General features: G+C 37.5%; 1 protein-coding gene across 13 annotated transcripts in view; it reads right to left on the bottom strand.

Moving 5' to 3' along the window:
• The window catches only part of Hmgn3 (high mobility group nucleosomal binding domain 3), a 29,304-nt gene extending 8,016 nt beyond the window's left edge, over positions 1 to 21,288 (bottom strand). For 2 of the 13 annotated variants that reach the window (XR_015449937.1, XR_015449939.1), the window contains exons 1-4: positions 20,960 to 21,280; positions 19,023 to 19,084; positions 14,873 to 14,938; positions 2,333 to 2,383 (exon numbers count right to left, since the gene is read on the bottom strand). Coding sequence is in view for 8 of the 13 variants with exons in the window: in XM_087207743.1 (XP_087063869.1) it covers positions 2,333 to 2,383; positions 13,225 to 13,287 (114 nt within the window). In the remaining 5 variants the exon portion in view is untranslated. Of the gene's footprint in view, positions 1 to 2,332; positions 2,384 to 13,224; positions 14,845 to 14,872; positions 14,939 to 19,022; positions 19,085 to 20,959 lie in introns of those variants that run through there. The other 11 variants (XR_015449940.1, XM_087207743.1, XR_015449938.1 and 8 more) reach the window with 11 other exon arrangements.
• Positions 21,289 to 22,562: the final 1,274 nt, after the last annotated feature.

Genomic DNA, 22,562 nt, shown 5'->3' with positions numbered 1-22,562 from the left:
GCTTTTAAAAGCAAGTAAGAAGTAGAAATGGCCTTCTTTTCAAACTTGAGAAGTAGGGAAAGATACACACAACAGCACTGGCTGGACAACAGAGAAGACCGAGAAATGGAAACTGGATTTCCAGATTTTTCTGACTGCCACAAAAGGCACATTCAGGCTGAGGACTGTAGATCAGGAGATCCAGGTATCGTGCCCGCAACACTTGGAAAAATCATATTACTTCTCTAAGAACCTGATTTGCTCTAGTTAAAATAGGGAGAACATTTGCCTTTCTCTATCAATAACAGCACTTCTCTGACACTATTCCCTTTCCTTGCTTTCTTTTTCTTCATGGCATATAGCCACTTATTTTATTTTATTCTTATCCTTACCCACTAAAATGAGTTTTGCTTCTTGTGGTTCTTGTGATTCACAGGACCTAGAATAGTGCTTGGTGGATTACAGGTGCTCACACATTTTTGTTAAAGAACGAATCTGGGGGTTAGGGTATAGCTCAGTGGTAGATTGTATGCTTAGCATTGCACAAGACCTTGGGTTCAATTCCCAGCATAAAGAAGAAGAAGATAGACTAGAAAGGGGGGGAGGCAGAGGCGGCGATTGAGAGTAATGATTGTCATATATTGTTTTGGTTAATAATTGTTCAAGTCTCCTGAAGTACTGTACTTTCTCAATGCCCTTCAAATACCACAACAGTGGTGGAGAATTTTCAAAAGGATCCCCCTTTGTAACTACAACCTGTTCATCATGGTCAAGGCTCTGAACACTCAATGACATAACTGGCAGATTCAGTATGAATGAAATTTCAATTCAATGGAAAAAATCAACCAATGAATCAATGTACTCAGACAATCTTCATGCTAAGTCACCAGCTAACTTTTCACTCTTCAAACAACTATGTTGATATCCTGAAGACTTATCATTAAGTTTTAATCAAACGTTGGTTTAAATGATATTAGAGTCTTGTCTAGAAAAGGCTTTTGTCAATAATATACAAAAGATATGTAAATAATATAAAATATAATAAAAACTAGTAGTAATAAAAATCCTAAAATTGTACACATAAGATAGCTATATAAACAAAAACGTATCTTTTATATATATATATTATAGCCAGCTTGATTTGCTTTTAGTGTACAGAGGATTGGGAAGATTTTCTGCTATCAAATATCTATTGCACACAATAGCTTCTAGGTTTCCTGACTGACCATCAATTTAAATGTCAGTCCTCAAGGCGAAACCCAAATGCTTTTTTTGGTACCCAAATCTAAAATCATTTAAGGTTAGTTCCATTTAGTCAACTGTCTCAAAAATTATATCTTGCCATTTTTCAAGAAAATTCAAGCATGTATCATTTTTTGCTTGATTATTATTTTTTGTTTGGTTCTATCATTTGTGTGGTAGCTTGACTTTGAATTACAAACATCATGATTTACCCAAGACAGTGAATGCTAGGTACATAGGAGGAACAAGCAGTTTCGTTTCACTTTTAAATTATTTCCTTTCAATTACTGTTAAAGATTTTCCATTTGTCTGACAGAATTTTGTTATACAAATCTTGTATAGGGACTTTGGTATCCTGACAAACTGCTCTGAACTATTAACCACAATATGAACCACCCAGTCTGTCACTGGATTTTTTGGGGGTCTCTCTCATGACCCCTTTTTAGTTTATAAGTTCAAGGGTAAAGCTATGTGGAAAAGGGAATGGCCCTGTTATTACAGACACATCTCATTTCCTACTTTTTAAGACCATCTTCTTTTAGACCTTCATAGTATCTCTTCCAAGTTCTAAGCTCTTTGAAGGTTTCTGTATTTTAATATAAAGCATCTTTAAATCATGGCCTAGTTATCCCAATATCCTAGGAATTTTCCTAATTACCAAAAAAAACCTCTTAATATTTTGACATATTGTGAATCCTTTCATGACTTTAGATATGAATTCTTTTAGCTAAACATTTGGAATCTAAGGAGCAGAAAGTTTATGAAATCAACAGCCTTTCATTTTCTTGCTATAAAAGGCAGACTTTGTTCTCCCAGGTACATTTTCCTTTTATCTTGCTCTTTGCTCAGAAGGAATTCCCAGTATCTACTTGACAGACAGCAGGACAACAGGTAGAGACATAAACAACACAGTAATTGGAAAATACCTCATCAATATACCCCAATGAAACTTACCTAGACAAAGTGTCCATACCAGATCCTTACACTGGTTTATGTAGTCTCAGCAATCTTGTTTATAACAGAATTCATTCAGATGCAGACAGTGGTAACAATATTAAACATTTTAACTTAAAGAACTAAATAGAGAATATTAAAGAGTAAATATACTTACTTCCTGTTTAGTTACTTTGGATCCATCTTTGCCCTCTATATTCTCTGAAGACTAGAAGGAAAATATCTCAGTGAATTATATTTAAATTGGAAATCATATATTAAAATATTAAAATATACAAGACTATTTTGGTTCCTGGGACCAAATACACCAATAGAATTTTTGTAGGGCAAAATAAGTTTGTGAAATGACGTTTTACACACACACACACACACACACACACACACACACAGAGCAGTTAGCTGTATAACTGCTTTACTTTTAAAATACAAATGGGGAAAGAACAGATTTGAGTCCTTGTTCTCAATGTACATGAACCCCAGAAATTCACACTGATTGCAGATGAGTCGACCAGAGCTAAAAAACAGGACTCAGCAGTCGGTGGCAGGGATGCCTGAGACCCACTCACTTGTCCACTGTGTCTTCTAGCCACTCTCTTCCCTTAAGATAAGGCCAGGATGCTGGTAAAAATGAGGTCAATCACAAAAGCCTATTTTCATCCCATATTTGCCTTGCTTTAGCTTTCAGTCCATTTCTTGATGTAACTTGACAAATTCACCATGGATTAATATTTTTCCATAATCAGCTTCAGCGTTGCCACTATGTTCCCAGCTTCAGCCTGACAGGCAGGAGCCTTGCCACTCCCTGCTGGTTTGTTTCCAGATTCTATCCCATTCATCATCCCCTGGGGCCATACCTGCCTGCTCCTGTGAGAGCTCAAACCTGACAAAGGCTGCACACAACTATTCTCCTAAGAGCTTAAAGTAAAATGTACTTTTGGTTTGCAAGACATTTCATACATGCCAATATAAATTTCTATGGATTAAGAGTTAATACATTAAAACAATTCAGCTAATTAGAAAATTATTTAACACAGTTTACAAACCACATGAGGCCACATGGTAAATACTTTCTATAGCACAAATGTGCAGCTGATAGGAATAGAGCTCCCATCAGAAAAAACACAAATAGCAAACTGACATTTGGCACATTTGGCTTAGCAAAATAAAACAGCTATGCGGTGATGCCTCATCTGACAAAATAAGAACAAAATTTACAAGACCATAAAAGCCCTTGCTTGGTGGGGTTGGTGACATTATAAATTGATATAATCTTTTCAAATAACAACCTGGCCATATGAATAAGACACACAGGGCTAATCAGATGATGACCCAGTAATTCTATTTTTAGGAACCAGGACTCAAAAAAAAGAATTCTTTGTAAAAATATAGTTTATTTTGTGTTACTTCTAATATGGAATAATTAAAAATAATGTACATAGTCAATAAATAACAGAGAAATATTTAAACTATGTAATTGTGATGGGATTAAGAATAGAGTATATACATAGAAGGCCTACATGAAATAATGCAAAATTTAGAAACATAGATAAAGAAACAGTAAGCAAAATACAAGTCCTAAGTATATGCAAAATTCTGGGGAAAAACAAAAACCAAAGGACACAGGGACCCTTCTTTACATCCTGGAACTGTTACCCACAGCTCAGCTTGTCCCACTAGCCAGAACCTCTCGTTTATGAAGTTTTCTCTTGATTCCATAACCAACCACTTTTTCCTCCACCATGGGGCCTTCTCTAGCCTGAAAGGAAATAGCTTTCTCTTCACAGGAAGCAAATGGAAAGTTTGCTTTAGAGACCTTGTGTTCAGTTGTATTACAGACAGCAAAATCTCAGCACTTCTGAGCATATGCAGATAATTCTGACATGGGCCATTGGGCTTTGCTTACTTTAATGGTTACAAACTCAACACTTCTGGCCACACACCAAACCCTCTGATTGTGTAGGAGTGCTGACCTCTCACTTACACCTGTCACTCAGTAAATTTCAATTCACAGTACCCTCTACCTATAATTGATTCACTGTTAAGCAAGCAACACATAGTACTGTTTTCAGTCTTTCAAGGCAGTGGATTAGAGACAGGCAATATAATCAAGAGACCAATCTCTGAATAATGATCAAATAACGTTTGCATTAGATGTAAATTATTCAAAAAAAGAAACCTGGAAAGACACTGCATCAAAAACAAAAACAAAAGGTATAATGAAAATGTTAATGCTTTCAGACAGAGCACATGAGACTCTAGATGTGAAAAACTACAACTCTAGACAAAGCAGTTTTTCTGGCACTGTCTTCACAAGGGCTTTTTATTAACAAGTAGGTACACATTTACAGTTAGGAACAACCAATATTTGCCCTGGAATTAGTGTGGTACTGCAGTATAAATGGAGGATGTGGGCTCAAGATACCTGGCTGACACAGAGAGTGTGTGATCAGGACTTGATCAGAGAGGCTCAATTTCTTCACCCATGAATGACAGGTGATAATGACATCTATCTTAAAGGGCCATGGTTATGATCAAGTGACAGGTTGGAGAAAGCATTTCATAAACTGTGAATTCTTATACAAGTGTTATGCAACAGAAAGACACACGATCTTAAGGTGTCTTCTGCATTACAAAATATGAAATTATATTAAACAGACCATTAATGTTGATCATATTTCCTTACATTCAGATTCCCTGAAAACTGCTCATCTGTTTTTCAGAGGAAGAGGTACACTGCTTTGGAAAGGCTTACCATTAAAGTTGTCTCATCCTCCTCCACCATAATACTTAGCCATGAGGCCAGAGAGGAAGGAGGAATGCATGGTGTGAAACAGAAGCCCAAGGCTTCTGGCTCCACAGGCTGCAAGGAATGACAAAGAGGGGAAACAAAGACCTGGGGGTGTGTACAGACCACCTACAAGGTACTTCAACCTCTGAGCGGGCTGTTGATGTGGAAGGTGAAGTGAGTTAGGTTGGCTGAGGGAATGCAGAGGCCAAGGTCTCTTGCCATACTCTCCAAGGCACAGCAGGCTTTGCTAATCTAGGCTGGACCAAGAGGGTGAGAACCACGGCCAAATAAAATGTCTGTCACACACTGGAGGCTCCCTCAGCTTGCAGTTGGCCTGGTTACTGAGTTGGGTGCCCAAAGGAGGTGGGGTACAGAGTGGCCAGATGCATGGCAGAGAAAGGGCCCTGGGGAGGTCTCGGCACCACTGAGAGCTGCTGATCTGAGGGCTGGTCAGAAGGCAGGTGGATCATGAACACTTGGTGACTGGGTTAGGACAGAGTTGGCTGTATGGTCCTGAATTTCAGCATGAAAGTTATTTTAAATGAATATGGCTGACCCACAGCAATCTCAAAAGGGCAGGGAACTTTGGTTAGCTACAAGCCAGAAACCTTTCTAGGTAAATGAAGATGAACAGCTTCACTCTCCATAGGATAAGCTGGAAGGTATCACATCAGTATGTCATCAGTTGCTATCTTTGGGGCTCAAGAGCCCCAGAGGGATTTGTTGAATCCCAGATAGAGGCTTATAAATTTGTTCCAGATCCTAAGAGTTCTGAAGAGTAACTGTCCTGGTAGACTCTACTGTCTTCCACTAAACAGGAGAGCTTGTCTTCCTCAGCTGAAGAGATGGGGCATATCTGAGAGCTCCGTGGCATAACTGTTTTCTTCACTGTTAGAATAGAGGCTTACAGCTGGTCAGGATACACAGGCAGTGTGGAGTGGCCATGCATCAAGGCGCAAACAGGAAGTCTTTCTTCCCCCTGCCCAGTGCTGAGTCCGACATGATCATGATCCTTCATCTGTTTTCTCTAAAGGGTGAATTAAGTTTTTTGTTTCTTTTTTCTTTTCTTTTTTTTTTTGTTTCTTTTTTCTTGTGAGATTGTGAGATGCTACTCCTGCTTGCTCTCTTACCCTATAACAGCCCTAGGCTTTGTTTTCTGTCACCCCTATCATGTCACATGAAAGGAAAATAAATTTGGGAAGCGGGGAATCCTTGATCAATCAGATTTTAAAATAACAGAATACACAATACAGATGTAGCTAATGCTTATATAGCAGGATGATACTCAAAAGAGTCACCTTAAAATCCAAGGACATAGAAATATGAAAATAAAAGGATGTCGAAAAATATACTAAGTAAAATTAATTAAAAACAAAACAAAAATCCCAAATATCCATCATCAGGAGGATAAACACATTGTGGTAGATGACAAAACAGTATGTGGCAGTGAGAACAAATGCACCATGGCTATGCACAACAACTTGGATAAAGCTCACAAACATAATGTTGGACCAAAAAAGAATGTTATAGTTATTCTAAATAAAGTTTAAAGATGCATGTAAGTGATAAACATATTATATAAAACAAAGAAATAGTAAATGTAAAATCAAGACAGGTTATTTTTGGGTGAAGTTCTGAAGTAGGGTGATTTGACTGGGAGAAATGAAGCAATTAGCAAATATTTCTTAAGCTGGATAGTAACTACAATGGTTTGTTATTCTCATTCAAATCATATATATATATATAATATACAGATACTATGCATATACATGTTTTATATTAAAATGTCTTTGATTTATAAAAATGTAAGAGATTCTGAAACAAAATAGGCATGAAGAAAAAAGCAGTAGCTCATTTTTTAAATTAAAATTCTGGAAAAAGCAGTTCATTGAAATAAAAAACTCAAAAGCATAAACTCCAGAAAAAGAGCAGTAGAAGAAATTATACTGTCAGACTACATAGGACTTAACCTAGAGTGCAATAAAGACCAAAAAAGAGATGAACGGTGTGCAAGAGGTTAGAACACACATGGTTAACTGAGGAGCTTCACACCTAACAGACTTTTACAAAGCAGAGAGCAGTGGTATTAGTAGAAAAGCAAAGACACAATGCCTGAGAATTTCCCCAAACTGAAGTCATGAGTTCCAAATTAAAAGCTCACACCAAGGAAAAAATAAAAATAATACAAGATTTACTGTGAGGAAATGACAAAGGGTTGGAAGAGTGGAGAAAAACTGTCAACCTAGAACTTGATACTTAGATATCATTTAAGAGTCACATCAAATAAAGCCATTTCTGAATACTGATGCTGAGTTCACTTTTTTGTTTTAGCAAGAATCTATCACTGAAGGATCAAGTGTAGCCATAATAAAAACAAATCTAGATGGAAGGCAAGTATATAAGAAATGTAAAAACTGTATTAGTAACTTGCACCTTTATCTGTAGGTCATACTACCTACTGTGTGTGTGTTTAAAGAAGTTTTAAAAGAAATCTTGAATCCATGCTATCCTATAGAAATACAACATACTAAGTTTAGATTCTGTAATAGTCACATTTAAAAAGTAAAACAAGTTAAATGAAAGGCAACATTGTATTCAACTGACTATCTCTAAAGTGTTATCATTCGATCATATAATCAAATTATTAATGTGGTATTTCACAATAATTTTGTACTCAGTCTTTAAAGCCTGTTATGTATTTGACACTTATAGAACATCTCTCTTCAAACACTAAATTTTTATCAGGAATATCTGATCTGTGCTTAGAATGTATACGATTTATTGTAACTGCACTCAAGTTGTCCCAAACATGTTTAAAGTTTAGCAATAACGGGATCATACCAAGTTTTAAACTTAAGTTGGTAAAAAATAAATAAAATTAGAAATTCAACTCATGACAATGCTTAACAGGCTTATGTAGCTAGTCATCACCATATCGGAAAGTAGAACTCCAGATACTAACAACTAAAGAGCTGGGAGATGAATGAAGAGACATCAGAAGTGAAAGCATTTCTGGGTCCTGCATGTGTTCTAGAGGATAAGATATGATATAGAATAAATTTAGACTTTGTTAAAATGTAAAGATTACCATTTCTTAAGTACAGAAATAGGGTGTATGAACTTTCAAAACAAGAGAGATGAAATGTAGCAAATTATACCAAAAAAGGGCAAGGAAGAACAAAACAAAGAAAAACATGTTGAACAGAAAACACAGGAAATCATTAGAAAAAGTCCAAATGTATTACTAATTACAATATACCTAAACAAAGCATACCCATTCATTATGTCATGATAGAGGTAACAAAGTACTACATATACAGTGTGTAATTCCACTTTTACAGATTTTTTTTTAAATGTGCAAAGTAACTTTATAGGTGTACACACCATAAAGTTATAAAACATGGGCAGGAAGAATGCACATCAAATTCACTATAATGGTTGATCTAAGGAGGATGACAAGGGAAAGGGACCAAGGTGTCTCAAAGAAAAACTTTATCTGTAATTATTTTGTTTTTCAAAAAATATCTGAAGCAAATATGATATAAAGACTTAAATTTGTGAATACTAGGTAGTGGGTAAATAGGTATATTATTTCCTGGATATCTTTAATTTTTTTCCAAATAAAAAACTCATATTGGGAGAAAAAAATACTAGAAGCAGACTTGCTCTATTAAGCCCAGTTAATGCCATGTCTATTCCCTGGCACAAATTACATGATAATACTCAGCATTTTGTATATTTCATACGTTTTAAGAATCTGGTTCTGTTCAAGACACATATTACAATTGCTTCACATGTGCACTCAAAGGAACTACATTCTAAACTACTCGTTCCAGCCAGTGTGGGAGGTGTTGGCAGAGGGAACATGGACACCTTCGGCCACTGACCACTGGTGCTATCTGCACCCCTACTTCAGTGTTCGGAAGGGAACACAACTGTGATTCCATTAAGTCGTTCCAGCAGTCCTGATTGGGAAACCAAGAAAAGCAACTTGGAATTTTTATTCTACAAGCCATTTATTAGGAGTCAACAGGAAGAGATGCCAAACTTCTTACAGCAAATGAGGTGACTATCCCAGTGGGACACTGCCAAATAATGCCATTTGCACCCTTCAAACTCAAGGTCTCAGAGAAGATAGAAAAATCCTTACAGCCCCTCAGAGTTGCTTACTGAATTTGTCAGAGAAAGGCACTGATGTGTGACTGTGAAGCTATGAAGAGCAAGAGTACTGTACCCTGGGGCAGTCCTTGGCCACACAGGAGAAGAGGGCTCAAGGTTCTCAGCAGGGAGTGCCAGATCTTTCTTATAATCAGGTTCCAAACAGAATTTACTGTGAAGTGTGGGCTCTTAAGAGTTTTGCTTCTAAGAATTTAGGTGGCAAGGGCTATTGCTTTATAACTTCAGTAAATTGGCTGAAAGTCTACAGTATTAATGAAACTCTAGTAACCACTTGGCAGCAGCCATAGAATAAATTCAGTCTCAGTAACCCTTGGGTTATCCATGCCAATGTGTTAAAGCTGGCAGCAGATACAACGGTGCAAATAAATCAACAATCACTTCTTTTAATCTAGAGAATGTATTCTATTTAGGTGATCTGACTTTAATTTGCTGGCCAATCTTTTAAAATTATTATTTTTATTCAAAATTTCCTTTAAAAATTAATTTTCATGTTATGTTATAAATCCAAGGCTGGAGAAAAGAAGCAGTCCAATTGTGAGCTTGTTCTCAGAAGAAAACCATTCTGGGACTAAAAATCCAAAACCTACCAAGAGACATTGAAATGTGCCCATTCCTTACTCTGTCCCTCTTCAGGTAAAATTAATTATAACATAATTATACCTGATTCACGCAAGATTAATTTCCCCAAAAATGGAGGCATTGCCCAGGAAATTCTTGTCCATACTCTTAACAGCACACCACTCAAAGTGGTTTGTATTAGCCTTTAAATTTCAAACCTGGCTACAGATCTGGGATGGGAGGTGTCAGAGAACTTGCAGCTTGTGTGATGGTTAATTTTGGCTACCAACTTGATTGGGTGGAGAATCACCGAGGAAACTAGGAAAGCACACTTCTAGATGTGTCTGTGAGGGTGTTTCCAGAGATGACTGTGTAACAGCAAATTGAGTATGGAGACCCAATCTGAATGTGGGCAGCACCACTCACCATTCAAAAGGCTGTGCCTGCTGTGGGCCGAGCCAGAAGATGGTCCTTTGCCTCCTCCCTACTCCTTTTCTCTTCCATAGACTAGACAGTCTGTTTGACCAAGATTGTAGACCCTGGATGGCACAGTCCCAGGAGACAGTTATATTATGTATCCCTCTTCCTTGTTCCCTTTCTGTGCATGCCCGATCATGAGACAATCACGGTGTGTTCAGCCTAGGCCATGTAGCACTATTTACCTCACCTTCTCTTCCTGTTTGTCTTACACTATAAATAAAGAGCGAGCTGGACTCCAGGCAGCCATTAGCTCTCCACAGGCTACGGCTCCACCTGGTCCCAGCTTTCAAGCATAATCTTGTTGTTTTCATGTTTCTTCATTTCCCACCGCTCTCCCGGGCTTCTGACCCTATGCCATGAGGATCATGGCATGAGCCCTTTCTCTCTCTGCCCCCTGGCTGCCGGGATGTGAGAAGCTTTCCCCCAGCATGCCCTTCTGCCATATCACAGGCCCAAGAGCAATGGAACGAGTTGATCACATGGTAAAACCTCTGAGACTATGAGCCCAAATAACCTTTCCTCCTATAAGTCATTATTCCTAAGTATTCTGTTACAGCAAAGGAATTCTAACTAACACAGTTTGGGATATACTGTTAACTATAGCCCCAGCCATGAAGCAGTGATACACACAGAGTATTTTCTACTATCTGTCATTCGTGAGCCTTTTGTAATAACAACAGTGACCCATTAAAAACATCTATGTTGGGCTGGGGATTTAGCTCAGTGATTTAACTGCCTGCTGTGCAAGCTCAAGGACCCAAGTTCAATCCCCGGTACCAAAAAAACAAAACAAAAAACATCCTTCTTGACTTGCACATTATTTTTACTACTGTATTCTGAAGTTTTTAATGGTCATATATAATCTAAGTATTTTCTGTCTCACTGAATCATTTTTAACATTTTTATAGCAATGTAATTTCTTTCTCATTGTTGCATTTGATCCTCTCTACACTACTGAGATAAACAAGAGCAGTCTTGATACTCCATTTTACAAAGAATGGAGGTTCAAAGGAATGAAATGGACCTCCCCAGGTAGAGTGGCAGAGATCATATTAGATCCAAGTCTTTGAACTTTTACACCAGGGTTGTCAGAGATGGCTACCAGATGGTCAAAGAAAGTTATTTTCCTATTTGCCCAGACAGGGATTAACTTCCAACAAATAGAAAAGAGTTGTGCTCCCTGTACTTTTGGAAAACTAATCACCTAGCTGTGATGCTCTACATGTGATCACTGAGGATAGATTAAAAATTGTAAATAGGAGGTAAAATAAATTAACAAGAAAACTGAAATACTGTAGTTTCTAAAAATGTATACCTAGAATACACATGGAACTTCAAAAAGAGTCTAAAACTTCACATTTTGACCACCTCAAGCCTTTGGTTAATTTATCTCCCACATACACCATTACCAGTACTCATGACTTCCCATAAAGCAGAAGTTTAATTAATTCTGTCCAAATTGTAAAAACTACTACTTAGACCTAAAATGAAAGAGACGAAAAAGAGAGGGCAAGGAAGAGGGAGAAGGAGGAGAGGGAAAAGAAGGAGGAGAGGGAAAAGAAGAAGGAGAGGAAGGGGGGTAGAGACAGAGACAAAGACAAAGACAGAGACAGAGAGGAGAAAAAGAAAAAAAATCAACCAACACTTCTTGGGGTAGATTTTTTTCTCTCTTTATGGGTCAAAATAATCAAGATATAATTTGAAAATAATAACATTTTGTGTATTTCAAAAATCATGTTTGTACTCAATCACTTGGTATTCCGGAACATTGGAATAAAAACCTATCTGGTTCTACATCTAACAGATTTTCATAGCTATTACACTTAATTCTTATTTGATAAGTTCTAAAAACAAAAGTACCTGTTCATTTTTAAAATCTAATATTTAACTATGGTGGCTTAATATTTATATTATAATCTCTGAATATAATGTATAATATGAAAGTATTTGTGTTCCTGGTCATAAGGGGAATTTATTATTATATTAACAAATGAAAGAAGATGTGATGTACCTTAGAAATAGTAAATTGAACAGTTCAAGGTGGGATTTGAGAAAGTAAGACTTTTGATGCTCAAAGAAATCAATACTCGGTTTAGGAAATTATATATATTTTCTGTATGTAACACTACACACCATTAGTTACTGAAATACCCAGAAGGCTTCATGATAATGTGCATTCACTACCAACCACAGGCTTGGACCCTGAGGTGTGCCTTATGGCATGGTCACAGGTAACGACTTGTTGGGTAACTTTCTATGACTGGCACCTAGAAGTGATGCACCAGGCTATACCATAATAAAGATAACATTTTAAACAAATGAGCACTCACATACTTCACATAGCTTTTGATTCTTGTTTCATTCTTTAAGCACCTTACTTTAAAAATGCATGAAGGTATGAGAAAAACATATGTGGGAAGTATTACGGTATAACTGTAACCAGCACTGCAAAATGCAACTTTAAAAGTTAGATTTTTTTTTTTCCTTTGGAGTCAAGTGGCTTCCAAATTTCCTTAGGCCTTGGCCATAAATGGCTCTCCCACCATCCTCAGCCCAAAGGAAAGGACGGAATGAGGAGATCCTGGCACCAGGAGGTGAAGCCCAATTTTGTTCCTGTAGGCAAGGGAGGGAGAGGTCTGTGTCCAGGAAGTAATAGAAGTAGTCTGAAAATATCTATTACTTTGTATTCCCTCCTACACTATTCTTTGTTATAAAATACCCCAACACACCTATACAAGGTGAGATGGTGTTTGAGGCAAACAAGCCCCTCCATCTTCTCAGAGCTAGCTTTGAATAAGTCCTTTTTCCTTAAATATACGTCCTCCTTTGATTTGGTCAGCTACGAGCAGACAAACCTGAGCATTTGAACCTAATGTTAATAAAATGGTTAAGAGCAAAATTACTGAGTAAAAGAGCCATGAGTTAGAGTGCTAGTTCTTCCACGTCCTAGCTGTATGACCCAGAGGAAATTCTCTAATCTTACTGTGTCCCAATATTCTCTCCTATGTGTGAGAAAGGTTCCAGGATTCATTGGTTCCACTCACAAGCTCTAGAGACAGACTTCTAGGAATGAAATTCAGACTTCTAAGGATGAAATCCCAGTTCATAGGGACCTTCAGGAAATCTGGTAAACTCTTGGCGCTTCAATTTCCTCATCTGTAAGAATGGAGATGAGAGTAGTGCACACCTTATCTAGTGGTTGAGGAGTTAAGATTACTAATGCAAGGCAAAACACTGCCTGACAAACAGAAAGTCCCCTACATGTCAGATAGTCACAATGGACAACATTCTGGGAGATGAGGATAGCCTCACCAAACTGAGGTGAGATTAAAATGAAATAATATGAAATTACATATACTACTTCTCATATATTTTTAACTTCACATATTTTTTTGTTTTGTTTTGTTTGGTACCAGTGATTGAACTTGGGACCTTGCATTTGTGAGGCAGGCACAGGAACCACTGAGTTAAATCCCCGGCCCAACTTCACATATTTTTATTTAACCAAGCTACCTAATGAATATAAAACACAGAGCTCAGATGTGGTACATATAAGCATCCAATAATAGTAACTATTTACATTTTAATTACAGTACATATATTCGTATTAATTGTTGATATAAATTCCTCCTAAAATATTAAATTTTGTAACTGATTTTGAAATTTAAAACAATTTTATTTTCCTACTTTTGAATGTGCTTACCATTTATTTTATATATGACTGAACATGCATTTAGCTTGGGTACATCTAAATGGATTTGTTTCTGGATGTGGCCACAACATATAAGACTACTCAACTCAATAAATACCTTGACCAACAAGCACTACATGATTTGACTGAATTCTCACAAGAAGACTGTGAGATGTATAATAAATAAGCAGTCAGCAGAAAATAAATTCAACATTTTTTTATGTGGCTTATCTTCAAACTGATCTTTAAATTACTCAGGAGACTAATATCATATTTCAACATATTTGGTACTGTGAAGGCAGACAGCTTAAATGGTATTTATTTCAGTCACCATTTCCAAACTGTACCCAGCAGGAAAGTGAAAATATTTAACTTCAGCAAAAACAAAAGCAGCGTTTTAGGGGAAAGATATAGGAAAAGAGGACACTTAAACTGATTTGCCAAGGGAATTTCAATTTTAATGCTTATGAAGATATTTTTGAACTTCTTTTTCTGTGAGAAAAATCAACCATGTAAAAATGCTCAAGATTAAAGCTTATGCTCTTTCAAGAACACCACATTTGTTATTTGGTATTGAATACCCACTCCCACAACTACAGTTAATTAGACACTGGGATGAGATCTACTTGTTGCCTATCCATTGCACAGGCCATTCGTCCTTCCACAAAAATGGAACCTTGATGCTTATTACAAGCCTATATTTCACTGTGGTTTTCTTCATAATCAAAAATATCATGACAATAATGACCATCCACTGGCTATTTTATCCCTGCCAGGCACTATGGCTAAGTCATATTCACCTTCATTTCATTTCCACAATTCAATAAGAAGAACACATTATCCTGCTATACTGGTGAGGAAACTGGGTCCTAGAGAATTAGGAACACAGACGATTAAGGTGAAATTTAAGTTAAGCCCTAAATCACATAGCTTGCAAATGGTGAGTGTCAAATCACACTGGACTTTTTTTCCTCAAGAGCATGTGAAATATTTAAACTTACCACTTTCTCCTCTTGAAAACAATTGATCCACTTGTTCAATATTTACAATACCTCCCCACTCTGGTGCTATGAGAAGTAAAAGAAAGATCAGAACCATCACAGACTTCATGGTCAAGTCAAAAGGATCATGAAACAAAGTTAATTAAAAAATAGGTAATCAAGGCTGGGTGTAGTGGCACATGCCTGCAATCCCAGCACTCTGGGAGACTGTGGCAGGAGAACTGCAAGTTCCAGTCCAGCCTGAGCAACTTAGCAAGACTTTGTCTCAAAATAAACAAACAAACAAATAAATAAATAAATTTATTTATTTATTTATATTTTAAAAAGGGCTGGGGATGTAGTTCGGTAGGAAAAACGCTCGGTTCAATCTCCAGGACTACAAAAAAAGGGAAATCAATCAAATAAGTTCTGATTTAGAAGGTGCCAGATAACAACCTTTAAAAAATAAGAGGATTTTTAAGAGTTACAACCCCTAACCCTGTTAACCAAACAAATCTTTGTGAGCTTTTCTTCCTTAAGCATTCAGTCTGGCCAAACCTCTGACTGCTCATAGCTCATAGCTTTTTTTGTGCCTCTTTATCAGTTCTTGCTATGAACTATAAATATTTGTGTGTGTGTGTGTGTGTGTGTCTGTGTTACATGCCTTGTCAGACTGAAAGATTTTTAATGACAAGGGTAATTAACTCACTCACGCTAAAAAGGGTTGAAAAAACAATACTTCATCTAATTTCCCAAGGTGACTGTATGTTGCATAAAGGTGATGTCTGATGCATGTTTAACATGGAGTGAGTAAATAAAAATGTACAGTGGAGCCATTTTTGAGATTCAGAATAGGTTCCACATCAATATTTAACTCAAACTCAGAAAACACTTATAGATGCCAGACTCCTTCATATTCACACTGGTAGACTCAATATTTCTAAGAAGACAATTCTCCTCAAATTGATTTACAGATTCAATTCAGTCTCTATCAAAATCATGACAGCCTTTTTTTGTAGAAATTTACAAGCTGATTCATTAGTCTATATGGAAACACAAAACACCTAATAGGTAAAAACAATTCTGGAAAAAAGATCAAAGTGAAAGACTGACACTACCAGATTTAAAATCTTACTACGAAACCAAAGTAATCAAGATTAAGTGTAGTACTTATGTAAGGATAGACTTATAGTTACTGAAACATAATTGACAGTCCAGAAAGAGCTTTATATTTGTGATGAATTGAGTTTTGACAAAGGTGCCCAGGCAATTCAGTGGAGTAAGAATGGTTTTTCTGATAAATGGTGTTAAAATAACTGGGTATCCACACATTAAAAAAAAAAAAAAAACAACTTAAATCCTTATCCCACCCACAAAATTTGCTCAAAATGGATCACAGAGATAAATATAACAGCTAAAACCATGAGATTTCTAAGGGAAAATATCTGTGATGTACTGTATTAGACATTAAATATATTTCATTAAAATTATAAACTTTTGTTCTTCTAAAGACTCCATTAGGACAAAATTTTTAAAGCTAAAGACTGGAAGAAAACATTATGCTAGTTAACATGTGGAAAGACACTCATTTTCACTACTGTAGAAATATGAACAAGTCATTAGAATGTCTATAAGCAAAAAAACCTGACAAGACAAGGTATGAGCAAGGATACAGAAAAACTAGAACCCTCATACACTTTGGAAAACAGTTGGGAGGTTTCTTAAAACATTTAATGTAGATTTTCATATCACTTACCTATTCTCTTAAGAATCTTCCCAAGAAAAATGAAAATATACATCCATGTAATAGCTTATACATAAATATTCACAACAGTCCAACATCTGGAAAAATCCAAATGTTCCTCAATTTGTGAAAGGATAAACAAAAATGGTGTATCTATACAATAGTATATTGTTGGGGAAGAAAAAAGAATGAAGTACTGATACATGCTACAACATACATGCATCTCAAAAACATGCGGAATGAAATAAATCGGACACAAAAGAGTACACATTGTATGACTCCTTTCATATAAAATTTTCAGAAAAGACAAATCTAAGAGAAAAATAAAAGGGATGTGATTGTGTGAGGTTGAGGTGGCAGTGGAGACTGGATATAAACACGATGAGAGACTTTTTTGAGGTTATGGAAAAGCCTTAAAATGGATTATGGGAACTTTATACACAACTTCATAATTTACAAAAAATCACCAAATTGTATACTTTAAATGGATGAATGGACTTTATGGTAAGTAGCTTATCTTCAATACATTTTTAAAAGAAAATTTAACTTCCACGCACACAGACTGAGAGTGCTAAGTGTCTGTATCCCTCAGCACTGGGCAGTGACATTTTCAATCTTTTTCAACCAGATTGGTTTTTAAAAAAACACATCTCATTATTCTTAATAATGTACATCTTTGATTTCTAGGAAAGTTAAACATTTTCATCTACTTGAGTCTGTTATTTGTCCTATAATGGTATCTCCATCATTTCCATAAGGACATTGAGACTCTTTAAATTAGCAGAACCTGGGCCAGGGATTTAGCTCAGTGGTTCCAATGCCTGCCTTGTAAACACAGGGTCCCAAGTTCGATCCCCGGTATACATATATAAAAAAACCAAACAAATAAAATAGCAGAAACTTTTTAGTGCTATCTGATACAAATCTTTTCATACATTTAAAATTTTTAACTGTTTTCTTTGGCACACTAAATACTCATTTTCATGTAGCCAAACTTAACTATATTTTTCTTTAAATTTCTGTCTTTCGTGTTATAACAAGTGATATATTTATAAACATCTATCTATCTATCTATCTATCTATCTATCTATCTATCTATCTATCTATCTGTCTATCTCTATATCCGTCCTTCCTCCCCTCCGCCCCCACCCTTGAACCCAGGGAGCATGAGCTTTATCCTCAGCCCCTTTAGTTTCATTTTGAACTAAAATGAGTATTATCTTTTCTTCTATTTCACTCAACGCCCATTATGTAATATAGGAAACGACTTCATTTAAAATTAAGAAGATTATATTATTAAATGCTGTATCAGGCTGGCCTCAAATGTGCAATCTTCTTGCCTCAGCCTCCTGAGTAGCTGGGATTACAGCTACATGTGCCCCTATGTTCAGCTAATCAGTGATACTGTTTTTAAAGATTGATTATGAGAAACCTTGAGTATTGTTAACTAAGCATCCTCTATGCCAAGCCTAATGCTACTGGCTTTTCTATCTGAGGAAAACAAGTTCAATTAAAAATTTGAAGCCTAGGGGTAGACAGACTTTTCTTCCTTAAGCCTCTAAATGGAAAGAGACATTACTGTTTAACAAATTCATGGAAAATGCCTCATTAGAGAATATCTGATGACATAAGATACATTAGTTCTAAGAATAAGAAATGGAAAAATAAAGAACATGTAAAAATGTGTTTGCTTTTGTTAATCATGCCAGGACCGTGATTCTAGGCCTTGCTGGCTGATATCTCTTTGTACAACATCCGATCATCACATAATGACAGGACCACAGCAGGCAGTTGTGGATGTTTGATCAGAACAGTCTAGAATTCACTCATTGTCCCATCACCTGAGGCCACGAATGTTTTCTTTTCCCCTACTTCATTCATTCATTCATTCAAACATTATGTGTGAATAATAGGAAACTTAACTTCAAATGTTACAAATTCAGAAAGAGAATACTGTATTGCTTTGAAAATAATTCAGCAGTTATTAAAAAAAATCCTATTAGGTTTAATGTAGCTGTGACTATCAAACAGAAATATATACACAAAAGTTTTAAAAATGTCATAAGAACATTTTATATTCATATGATGAGATTATGGCCTTGAAGTTGTACAATTAAGGCCTATGCATGTTCAGAAGAGGCATTCAAATGCCTGATAGGAGAATGTCTGATTTCATGTTTGTATATTTGAGTCCTATCCAAATATTCAAGATCAGCTCAAATGCAATCTCACTTCTTTATCCTATATATATAGCCTTTGGAATATGTAGCTATACGTTCTGGAACATGTAACAGCCTAAACATTTTTCAATTCTTTTGTATCTGCTAGTCTTAACACCTCATTGAATTAAATAAAAATTCCAAAAGAACAAACTGTGTGACCCCACAGCATTAAAACAGTACTAGGATTCTAGATGTTTTCACTGACTTTTTAGTACCACTTCTTGCTTTGCAAAACACCTTAGAAGTTCACTGTTGATTTCTTGATTTCTAGGAAAAGAGGAAAAAACGAGCTAAAATGGGCAAAGGGCATTGTTAAAGCTTACTATAATGTACAACAGGGAGTTATTTAATCAAGGAAAATATTATGGAATAGTATATAAATGTTTTGGCAGTTACCCCAGCTTTACAGATCTCCAAGAGCTATGTATGGATTGTCTCCAGTTTTTTAGGGTTTTTTTTCTCACCTAGATGGTCTTTTTCTGATGACAATGGTTCCTAATGTGAGTTCATGCAAACGTTATGATTTCACGAGGTAGCTCTAGGGTTTCACAGATGGAATAGCCATAACCATGTTTCATTTGTGGCTACTCCTGCCTAAGTATCAACCCAGGTCTTTGGGCTCCACACATACCTAAAAAGCCTTTGAATTAATCAAGGAGAGATTTTCCCGTCTCTAAAGAACATTCAGATGTCTTGAAGGGTCACACACATGTGCTTGTACAAAGGTGTGTCATCAGTGCCAGGACTCTTGGCTAGCTCATTCCTGTGAATTCCCTAGTTTCCAAGCAAATAAAACGATAATCAAAAGCCAGTGACTCTAATAGCTCGTCTCCCCTTCTGTCTCCTTGAAAGAGAGGGACAGTGACAGAAAGCAGGATTGTTGGTTTTATCAGCTCTGGGGCTTGAACAATAACCAAGTCGAAGTCCACTACACATAAAAGCTATACATCTAACCTGCTGCTTATCGAAACATTTGTTAATTCATCAACTCACACAGTGACGTGACCCATTTTAATGATTAATTAGTTCATTCGATTCTACAAGAATCTCCAACCCACCATTAATCCTCAGAGAAAATGCTGAAAACGGTGATGTCATTTGAACACCCTCATTCTAGTGCAAGAGTATTATGAAGACAATATTGTCATAAAAATTAGCTTAAATAACGAATGTCAAGTATCAGCATTCTTAAAATACCATACAATCCAGAGGTCAGTCTGGATTTTCCTAAGTAAATGAAGGTTGAGAAGGACTTCCCACTCTACAGCATCTGATTCAACCTTTGCTATTAGCTACCGGTTGGTGTCCAACAGCACGGATGGTGGAACCAAGTCTTTAAAACCTGATTCAATGAGATAACACCTGCTCAACACGTGTAAGGATTAAGAGAGACAATGCAAGCAACTGCACAGGATGAGGAACACAGTATGTGCACATCATAAAGCAAAAGCCTCTGAATTGTTAAAACTTTAGTATTTTAAAATAACGTAGTCTCTCTTGCACACACCAATCAGTCCGCCGTCTTTATCAGAGAGAGTGGGATATTACTCGGGATTTTACTTCAAATGGAACAGACGCTCTGGTTGGCCTGCAGACCACGGGGGCAGAAGGCGCCAAGTATTTTCTTACCCACGGGAAGGGAGACAGTGCCGACTCGCAGCCCGGCCCGGGGGAGACCTGCGGCCCCGAGAAGGTCCCGGCTGGCGGGGCGGAGGGGGGACCCACACGGGCCCGACTGAGCGGCTCCTCACCCCGGTCCGCGCGGCGCGCGGTGTAGACGGGTTGTCCCCGCCTCGGCGCCAGCCGCTCGGGTTTGGGATTCGGTGTCCCCCTGTCGCCAATCCTGGGCATTCTGTCCAAGCCCGAGTTCGCCCAGGGACTCCCACAGCGGAGCGCGCGGGCGCCAAGGGGCCAAGGGGAGGGGGAAGAGGAAGGAAGAGGGAGCCACGGAGACGGAGATGAAGTGACGGGGAGAGGGGGAGACGGGGAGAGGAGGAGACGGGGGGAGGGGGACACAGGGAGAGACCCGCAACAGGCGGCCGCGCTAGACCCCGCGGGCTGGCACCGCAAGCCCGTCCCGAGGTCAGGGTTTGCTCTGAGCACCACCAAGCGCCCCAAAACATCCTCTGAGGAAAGGCTTACCTTTCTCTTCGGCATAATGACCGTCGGGTAGGCGGAAAGTACAGCGACCGGCTCGGACTGTGGGCTCCTGGATGCCACCTAGCCGCGCCACTGCTCCCACGCAGGGCCGCCGTCGCCCCGCCTCCGCGGCTTCCAATCAGGACCCCCGCCAGCCAGTTGCGACTCTCCATTGGTTAAGGCGGCCTTCTAAATTCCGCGAGGGCACTCCCACCACCGCGCGCCCCGGGACGCGCTGCTGGAGTTTCCACTTCGCTGAGAAATCTCCCTGGCTACTGAGCATGCCCAGTTCTACCGAAGCCTTGGGCCGCGCACTCCTGGAGTTGCATTGTTTTACCGCTCCTTTTTGGAATGATCTCCATCAGACAAGTGTGTACCTTTATGGGAAGGAAAAAGAGTAAGGGTGGACAATTACGCATAAAATCCCGTGTGTTGGATGAAGAAGGTCTGTGAAGGAAGGAAGGTGCTTTCTTCTGGAAGAGTATGGCAGTCTCTAAGAGTCTGGGTTTTCTCCTCTCAAAGTCTAGTGATAACAGTCCCTAAAATTGCTTAGCTCTAATGTTCTAAAATCTCACCTTTAAGTGAGGTGTGAAAATGAATAGAGTTGGGGCTGGGGATTTAGCTCAGTGGTTTCACCGCCTGCTTCACAAGCACAAGGTCCCGAGTTCGATCCGCGGTACCAAAAAAAAAAAAAAAATGAGTAGAGCAAATTTCTTATGGAAACTAGGGGAAAAATGAACAAGAACAGTTTATTTAATATTTCAAATATATATTTAAATGATCCTGTCTTGTCACTTTTGTGCATAATTTATTGTTTTTCAAAGTTCTGCATTGCAAAAACACGTCTGAATTTACAAGACCAGTTTTACCCTGATACTGAAACCAGTGAAAGACCTGAAAAGAGAATTACAGATCAATATCCCTCTTAAACAGACACAAAAGTAGTGAACAGATGTTAGTAAATCAAATGCCATACCTCTTAAAAAGATAATACATGACCAGTGGAGTTTATCCTCAGAATGCAGAATTGCTTTAATATCTGAAAATCAACCAATATAATTCACCATGTAAATGAAATAAAGGAAAAAATGTTTCAGCAGATGCAGGAAAAGTGCTAGTGAATGAGTAAGCAAATTGTGATAAGAATACTACTCAACAATAAAAGAAAGGGAAATATTCCTACATGAGTAAATAACAAAAGCAAAATGTGACATAAATGAAATAAAATACAAAAGATTAGATTATACTGAGTGATTTCATTCTTAGGAAATTATAGAAAAAGCAAAATTAGACAAGGTTAGCTTCAGAATCATCTTAGAGGGCAAAAGTTCACGTCATAGGAAAATGCATTGAAGCTGTACACTACTAAGATGAGCAAATGCACTTTGGTCACACAGAGGCTGTAAATATACATTAAACAATATCAGGCAATTTTAATATTTTGCTTTTTTCTTCAATAATTTTAAGAATAAATGAATGATGTCCTTGAAAACTCTAACATGGTCAATGGCTTTTATTTTTTGGAATATTACAAACTCATGGTATGTTCCAGTCTTTTGCTAAAATTTTTATTTATCATTCTCATTTTACTTATTTATCACATTTG

The sequence above is a fragment of the Heterocephalus glaber genome, unplaced genomic scaffold (genome assembly GCF_053883595.1).
Source record: "Heterocephalus glaber isolate CG9 unplaced genomic scaffold, H.glaber_assembly_v1.0 deba00000818, whole genome shotgun sequence".
Taxonomy (NCBI): domain Eukaryota; kingdom Metazoa; phylum Chordata; class Mammalia; order Rodentia; family Bathyergidae; genus Heterocephalus; species Heterocephalus glaber.
The sequence above is the reverse complement of the archived record's forward strand: the minus strand, read 5'-3'. Positions and strand labels throughout refer to the sequence as shown.